The sequence below is a fragment of the Drosophila willistoni genome (assembly GCF_018902025.1).
Source record: "Drosophila willistoni isolate 14030-0811.24 chromosome XL unlocalized genomic scaffold, UCI_dwil_1.1 Seg141, whole genome shotgun sequence".
Lineage (NCBI taxonomy): Eukaryota > Metazoa > Arthropoda > Insecta > Diptera > Drosophilidae > Drosophila > Drosophila willistoni.
The window spans coordinates 15502390-15511042 of record NW_025814052.1 but is presented as its reverse complement, the minus strand read 5'-3'; the positions used below and the strand labels follow the sequence as shown (position 1 = coordinate 15511042).

Here is an 8653-nt window from a genome sequence, read left to right as displayed (position 1 = left end):
AACGCGTAACAGACTAAGTCATTACCAAAAACTATAAGCGAGCACAACTAAAACTATACGGCTTACATTAGTGGTTTAAGGTAGCATGAGTTGGTCTTCCACTACTTATAATACTAACTGTTGACCAAAGAACAATTTTTCTGGGTTCCCCGCATACCAGTTCAAAAGTTTATCTATGAATGTACAATGTCGACCAAGCAAAAAAATATGCCCAAAAGAAGGAACTCAGATTTACACATGATTCAAGCTCTTCGTCTGGCTCAAAGCTGTCCGATGTTTGTTAGTGTGAGCCGCAAAAATATTTGCATAGTTACCTTTAATGTGGTTCGGCAGAGTTTTACCAACGATTTGAATGGAGTCGGTTTTTTTTATACACAGTTTTTCGACAGCAAGGGAACAAAAATTTCCTTTGCAAAAGCACACACAATGTGGCATTTAATTTTAAATGAAAAATTCTATTCTCGTACCACGCACGATACCTGAAAAAAAAGAGATAGGGTTAAATGTATATGCACACAAAGACAAAGAAGCATTGAATTCATTTGCATAAATAAGAAAAAATGCGACTGAAAAGTTAAACAGAAATAAAGTTCAAAAACGTAATTAAAAGTATAGCCTACTTTTTGGGGACATAAGAGAATTATATATTTGAGATACAAAGATGGCTTGAAATCTAAACGTTTTTCATCGTTATACAATAAATGTTATTGACTTCTAAAACAATATTATATTGATTTCCCGTTTGCGAAGATCTAAACAAAGCTACTTGGTGCTTTTCTCCTTTTCATCGCCATAACTTTCGCTTTACCACATCCACCTATTGGGTGAAGGAGGTCGAAAATCGCATAAATTAAAAAAAGAACATGTACACATACTCTCAGCACTAAAAAGACTGATAGACAAAGACCCCTAATGAAAAACAGTCGCAACCCTTTGGCGCTGTCCCCTTCTTTTTATATACATATGTATGTACATATATGTATGTACATGGATACATACCCCAATCGCCTGCCTGCAGCTTGTTCCTCACCAAGGAAGTAATAAAGTATGTCGAGAGTAACATATTAACCATGCTGACAACGCTACCAGCTCTTGGAGACCAGAAAGCAGTCATAGCCAGGATGTGTGCACAATGTGTGTCTATATAGTAAATACACACACGCACAAACACAGTGTGTTTATGGAGCTGTACTTACACATGCATATATGTATGTATGTACATACATATTACACAGCACCATGTTTCATGTTTGCTAATTGCAAGTCGATTTTTCATTTCTCATTTTTCCCAAGTGTCGTCAGCGGAGTCCAATGTGGACTTAGCCAGGGGACACCTAAGGTAAGTAGAAGTGATTGGGCTTTATGTCGAATGGAACTTGAGGCTTCCGTTTAGTGGTACTGCAACCGGAAGGACCGCACATAAGACAAAATATTTAATGAATGCGAAAAAACCATGAAATTTTTTTAAATACTATTCGTCAGGAGTGATACCCTATGCTCGCTCAGTTGCATAATAAAACCCGGCTTCACGGTTTTTACAGATTATTTAATGCAAAAAAAAAAAAAAACAAAAAAAAAATAACCGTACCTTTGATGATTTTAGTACAACATGGTTGATCTAATTCAAAATAACATTATTTCTTAAATCAGTTTACGTCCGTCGAGTGGTCCAAAAGGTTAATTTAATTACAAATTCTTTACTTTCCTCAGTGTTCATATTAAATTTTCATGTGTGTGGTGGACGGAAGAGGTCCGGGCAAGCATAGTACCTGCCGTCCCTGTTACTCTCTCCCCAGTTTATTCGTTTAAATACCCAAGAGAATTATACCTACGTATATATGTATGTACATATGTGCGTATCTCCGCCGCCAACTTGTACTGATTGTCCCTTCAATGAAAAATAGCACTCATTAATGCTGCTCATTAGCAGCCGCAATGTTAGACCACTTTTGCTCCTTCATCCTGCTCATTGCTATTGACATTGACAGCTCCCTTTGCCTCCGGCATTTTGCTTGCCCTTCTTTTTGTGTAGAACCATTCAGCGAGTGTCAACTGCCAAATGATTTGCCATTATTTACTAATAAAACTCATCGAGTTTTATCCACACGCACTCACTACGCTAACCGAATATACTATATGACCTCCAATCGACCCAACTCCGGCTCCAACTACTGCTAAAGTGTAGTGGAATGGGTAGATGTTCATGCTGTCACTATCCCTGCCACACAGACTCTTAATTCAAAGCGACTTCACGTTCTTATTTCGCAAATGACCTCAATCAACGTGGTCGTAGTAAAAGAAATGAGTTGGATATGTATGGTTAGATATGATACCTTAACGGTGATATGTAATAGGTATAGACGCCATTAATCTTAGGCGAATGGTTCTAAAACCAAAAAAATGAATCAAATTATGCCATTATAATAGATTAGACTACATAATCGTTGCGGATTGGTGCCGTGCTTAGTTTGAAATGCTAAAATAATACATTTCTCTGACCGATTATTTTTATGTCAGCAAAATGCTACAGCGTTCGAAGCCAATTCCGACATACTATGTCAAGCGTGAATTTTAATTTAAACAGCCCGAAAACGGAGACGTGCTTTTATAGAAAGAGACTGACGAACATCTGTAAGAATTAAATAAAATCTAAGACTGGCTTGTGAGGCTTGTCCACATTTTTCTCCCCGTAGATCCAACACGGAGGACATACTAATGTACATATGTAGGTATTAGCTTAGACTTGGCTAATGTTGGATACATATCCAAATTCCTTTAACCAATTGAAGTTAGATCAATTGATCAATAATTAAAGCAGCAAAGTTAAATCTAAACTATTTCTATTTACAAACTAGGATATCGATTGCTTTTGTACATATAAATGTATGCACAAACATACCTATGCTGTATCTAAAGTATCTAAAATGATTGGTTAAATGGTTGAGAAACATGAGTCAGACATCATTTTAGACTGCCAATCAAGCGTATTTTTTAATTTTGTATATTTATTGAAATGACCACAAAATGACATTTGCATGTGGGTTCGGGCGTGCTCCAACTCCAAGTTGACAGGCCACCACCCCTGATTGATGCCTCGGGGAGTTTGGCCGACAGCTTTGTGATCTGACCTAAGTATTGGACTGTTAGTCAAACCAGTTTGACCAAAAAGACAAAAAAGGATGGAAATCTCCATTATTATTTTAAGTCTTGGTCAAAATTCCCTTTAAGATTCACAGATGAATGCCACGTTTTTAATTATCCTGCTTTACTTTTCTGATTTAAAATCAGGCATTAGTCTGAATTAACACATAATAATAACGCCTTTCCCATAATGTTCGCTTTAAGGCATTACACATGGCTATTTGGTGCAGGGGAATATCAAATTATAAGCTACTGTGACTGTAATCGTTGTTTTGCTGTTGGTGTCATCGCCAGTTACCATTGCAGTGACCAAAAAGCAATTAGCAAAGTTTTCTACATTGAAAAACACACACACCGAGAGAGTCTTGCAAAGAGGCAAGCTGAAAGCAGAGGTTACCCTTCATTTTGGTGTAGTTGCACAACTTATCATAGGAAATGGCAACTAACCAAGTGCCACGACCAGGCAAAACGGCAAGCACGACAATCTTCATCATTTAACTCAACCATCCCATCTGCTTTATTCACAATTATTCATGGATAATCTAACCCAAAATGGGACGTTAATTACTGGCGCATGTCAATGGCACGTCCCTTTTTTTCAAAAGTGAAAATGAGTGTGGGCATGAATTGCAAAAGCAAAGCCTCTATATTTTGCTAAATTGGGATTGCACATGCCATAAACTATTTGCTCCGGTCCGCTCGTAATTTTATTGAGTGATTAATTGACCAAAATGCAGGCTGCTTCTGACAGATATTTTTTGTTAAAGCCTGCATCTAGAAATTGTTTTTTTTTTTGTGAAAATTCAAAAATTGTTTATTTGTTTCAATCATAATTAAAATGTCTAAAATAATACTTTTAAGATTCCTGAAAAATTACTGGAGTGGTTAATTGTAATGTACTTTTGATAAGCTGATGGAGCCAAAGAAGTTTCCTTACCTTGTAGATTCATGCAAGAAGTGCCTGAAGTGCAACGACATATTTCTTTCAATTACAAAATCAACTAAAATTTTGGTGCTTAAAAAGAATTTAAATATTTTGTCCAATATAATGACCAAAAGGGCACTGTAGCTGTTATTGAATCCCGATAACCCATTTTGCTTTAAATTCCCAAAAATAAAACCACTTTTGAATAAGTTATTTCTATGGGTCGATTTCGTCGTTTGTATACAAATACGAATTAATTTTAATGTATAAATTAAAAAAAAAAAAAAGAAAACATGGTAAATAATGTAAATGCTGTTTAAAAAAATCTGTCTCATTATGAATCTGTAAATATATATAGCTAATATGTATAATTAAGTCATTGGGTCTGATTCCGGCTTCTTTTAACTACGCTTTATCTGCTTGTCCGCAATAAACTGCAGAAAATCACTGCGAAATAAGATCTTAGAGTTCTCCTCGGCTGCGTGCTCTTCCACTTGCCTCAGGTTCGTCCACTTCCAGAGCAAACGACGAGAATAGCAAGTGCGAAACGAGGCAAAGATTTCCACTGCTTTTCCTTCAGGGATCAAATCTTTAAAAAAAGCATCCTTGTTGGTTGTATTAAAATAGTATAGTTGATTTCGTGATCGCGAATGAGCCGAAACATAGGTTGGACACAGTTCACAAAATATTAGTATACCGCCGGGTACAAAAAACTTTTTATCATCCAGGGCATAGCCGAAACGTTGCGATGCATCCTTGAGCGTGTAGTGACGCATCTCGTTAAAGAATGTGTTAATATCCTGAAGACGAAAAAGGGGCTTACTGCGCAGGGCACAAAAGTTGCGGTCTTTTTTGTACGGCTTGTTGAGACTTTGGGCATACTTCTCGCACATGCTTATGCGTTTGTGGAATGGAAAGCGCCTAATATCAATTCCGCCTAGACATATGCCATCTATTATATGTAAGGCTGCTACACGCTGTATGCTCCTGCCTTCTCCATAAAATTCGTACACTATCTGTCCAAAGAAAATTGAACGCGGCTGCACTTCAAAGCTTGTGGAGACATCTACGAGCTCCCATTTCTTGTGCTCCGTATAGCGTAGCAAACTCCCACGTGATTTGCAAAGAAACAATGTACATGCATTAATATTTGTTTCCTCGCGTCCAATAGGCATAAAATACCAATCATTTACGTTAGTTATAGCTTGGTGTAGACATGCTACGTCTAGCATTTCCGTTGGCGGCTTGCCTAACCAGGTACGATCTTGAGACCACCATTCGTGAAGTAGATCTTGAAGCAATCCATCTGTAGTTTTCACTTCTGGAGCCTGGCGAAGCTTGTCAGGTAGACTCCAAAGCTTCAAGCATTTCTGACGTACCTCTGACTGACGGGTTTCCTTGAGGTCCGCGTTTTGAGCAAAAGCAGCTATCTTGTGCAGACCAACAATTTGATTCTTTCCGATATTATTGTTCGACTCAAAGATATATCGTATAAACTCTTCATCTTCAGCCATTTCTTTAGCATCACAGATTTCCATAACATCAGACTCGCTATCCGCATTTGAATTTAACAGGTTATTGATTGCATTTAAGTAGTTAACTATGGCATCCGTATCGGCACGCTTATTTTTGCAGACGAGATATCGCTCTGAATTGGCGGGTCTGCTACTATTTGGTTTGATAATTGCGATTTGGTAAAAACTTTTATACATCAGGTAGACCAAGCCTACGCTGAACGGCGTGAATAAATCGAATACTTTACACACAAAGTTCCCATTCTCGCGCAATATTTTAAGGGCGGTAAGAAATTGACACAGGTACAATTGCTTTGATAGAATCTCTTGGATGTTTTCCTGCCCCTCAACAGAAAATCCACCGTCAGCCATAGCAAAGTGTACACCTTGTGGCGTATGCTTTCGTATGTACTCGTTAAGCGAATCCTGATTATCCTGATTAAAGATGTTTCCATCATCATGGACTCCATAAAACGGATCAAAAGATTCGGGCGATGCGGCAAAGAATTTCTCAAGCTTGAAGTCATTGGCCCCGCGAAGAGTAAAACCAAATCCCTTGGCTTCCCAAGATTTACGAAATAAGACGTACTCTGAGAAACCACCTGGCCCTGAAAGTTGACAGAAAAGAAAGAGCACAGATGAAAACAAAAAATGAAACACGACTTTAGCTAAAGTTTTAGAAATTGGTTAGGGAGCTAAGATGCGTATATGTATGCACAGATGGACATAACTCTTTAATATGATCTTGATATAAAACACGAGAGCAAGAAATGTCCATGAAACGCAAACAGATTTGTTTAGTACTAACGAATGCTTTGTAGACGAATTTCAAATCTTTTATATTTGCTATTTCAGTTTGATTATGCTAACAATTTTAATGATAATGCATTATTGCTCAAGTTTCTTACCCGCGCACATGTCGGTAAAATAAAGCAACTCGTCCGGGCCAACCAAGGAGTTGCCGTCCTGATCTTTCGGTTCTGTAAACATATTATCGCACATCGTATCAATATTGGCCATCTTTACGGCTGCCCGATTTAAAAAAATTGAACTTCGTATGGTTTCAAATGGGTTGCATCGAGAGCGGGCACGTCGCTTTTCATTGTCATTAAGATCGTCAAAGACTGTCTTGGCGTTGAGAATATGGTCCAGAATGGCAGGATCGCAATATCGTGTCTCATCGTCTAGTGAGTTTTTTTTTGGGCCCATCAATTTTTGTCTCATAAGGTGGTCTAGGGAATAGGCATTGGCATCGCCTCGATCATTTCTAAGCCACAGCACTGGCTCAGGAATCTCTAGTTCATCGCAGTTTGGATCCCATTGGCCCGCTGACATCTGTACGGTGTCAAGCTTAAGTCCGAATCCCCGCCTTCCATCCTGTTGGACTGCTATAATGGGCTCTAAACGACCTTGATTGCTCTTACCCAAACCCTTATCGTTCTCGTAGCCCATTTTTTTCATCATCCCCATGACTTTGTTGGAATAACTCTTGACCCATTCCCTCTTGATTTTTTTTGGCCCTGGTTCATAGTTTTCATCGTCCGATTGCTCCTCCATGTTTATATAGCTGGTGTCTGTTTTTATTTCTTAAAAACTTTTATATTGTTATAATTTTTGCTTTATCTTGGTAACACTGACTATCGATACTTTACGTTAACATCATTCGAAAAATCATAATATGGTCACACTGCCTCATAGTTAACAGCTGTTAACAAAATAAATTCGGAAAGCAAATTCAAAATATAATTTGAAGTTTTGATACAAACAAATAATAAAATACGAGGGCGCTTTAATTAATTGGATTTTGCAGCAGAAAAAAAAACATTGTTTTAAATTATCAATTTGTGACCACTTCGAGTATTAACGAAGGGATTTTACGAAGGCATTTTCGTACACAAACTAATAAATGGAATAAACTACTTTATATTACGAAATACGCTCTTCAAGCTTATTATATTTGTGATAGGATAACTGAATTTGCAAAAAGATAACGCAAACTACATTTTTTCATAGGTCTCGGAGTGGGGACATGTAAGACACGTATGAGTATAGTTATCTTCCTCTTCATTATAAGTTTCGGGACCAAATTCATGTTGATGCACGGCATACGTTTTTTTTGTATAAATGCTGCTTCTGACTTCCATTCGTAATTGTTTCATTTGTTTATTATACTTTCGAGCTTTGCCCATTTCACGTTTGTCATCTCGCAATTCGTGCTGGCGTACCAACTCTTCCTCGCTACCCCACACATCCATGGCTCGCTTAAGCACTTGCGAGTGTAAATAAAGCTTCATTTCACCCCAACGTACGTTGTGGGGATTCTTTCGGCTAATAAAACGCAGAGGTGGCTCCCGTTTATCAAAGTCACAGTCTTTTAGCAGATATTCGGCCTTAGCTTCAGTGCGTGTGATCAGTGTATATCGCTCTTCGGCATCCTTATCACGGCATTTGTCGCACACAGAATGAACGAAATTATTAAATAAGTACGAATCTGCAAATTGATCTCCACAATCGAGACATTCCTCATATTGGACCGGAATGGCAATTGCATCATCAATGATTGGCGATGCTTTGACATCAGTATTGTCCTTAGTGCCTTGTCCCGGCAACACTGCCTGTTCTAGCAGAAAACCTCCGCCGCTATCAATATATTTAGTGCCTTGAACCTTTATCACGGAAGTTTGACTGGGATCAGTATCAAACGGGTTATCCGTCTGATTTCTGTAGAGCGAAATACGTTCGGCTTGTGCATTATGTAGGTAGTCTGTATACTTTTGGACTTACCGGTTGTCAGATATTTTTACATCCTTGCAAGGGTGCAAGCAGAGCTTGGCCTCCTTCAATTTTTTTGCCTTTGCCTGGTTGCGTTCAATGCGGGATCTTTGGGCTATTGTTAATTTAGACGTGCTACTGTTTGTTTCCTCCGACATATTTAATACTTATTATATCTAAATTTAGTAATTTAATATATGTATATGATTTTACTTAATATCGACAGTGCTCGCAAATGATGCTTTTAGATTAACCGTGTTCTCAACTGATGCTGTTAAGTTAACAGTGAAGGCAAACGATA

The 8653-nt window shown here is 38.1% G+C and overlaps 2 protein-coding genes across 2 annotated transcripts; both read right to left on the bottom strand.

Annotated features, from left to right (window-relative positions):
* Positions 1 to 4272: 4272 nt before the first annotated feature.
* Positions 4273 to 7310, bottom strand: LOC6638083 (cap-specific mRNA (nucleoside-2'-O-)-methyltransferase 1). Its single transcript, XM_002061183.4, has 2 exons — positions 6489 to 7310; positions 4273 to 6188 (listed from the first exon to the last, which is right to left on the bottom strand). Exons 1-2 carry the CDS (start codon positions 7135 to 7137, stop codon positions 4468 to 4470), a joined length of 2370 nt encoding a protein of 789 aa, XP_002061219.1. The 5' UTR covers positions 7138 to 7310; the 3' UTR covers positions 4273 to 4467.
* A 187-nt stretch (positions 7311 to 7497) lies between these two features.
* On the bottom strand, positions 7498 to 8615 carry LOC6638082 (DNA repair protein complementing XP-A cells homolog). The gene is made up of 2 exons (XM_002061182.4): positions 8365 to 8615; positions 7498 to 8301 (listed from the first exon to the last, which is right to left on the bottom strand). Exons 1-2 carry the CDS (start codon positions 8508 to 8510, stop codon positions 7578 to 7580), a joined length of 870 nt encoding a protein of 289 aa, XP_002061218.1. The 5' UTR covers positions 8511 to 8615; the 3' UTR covers positions 7498 to 7577.
* Positions 8616 to 8653: the final 38 nt, after the last annotated feature.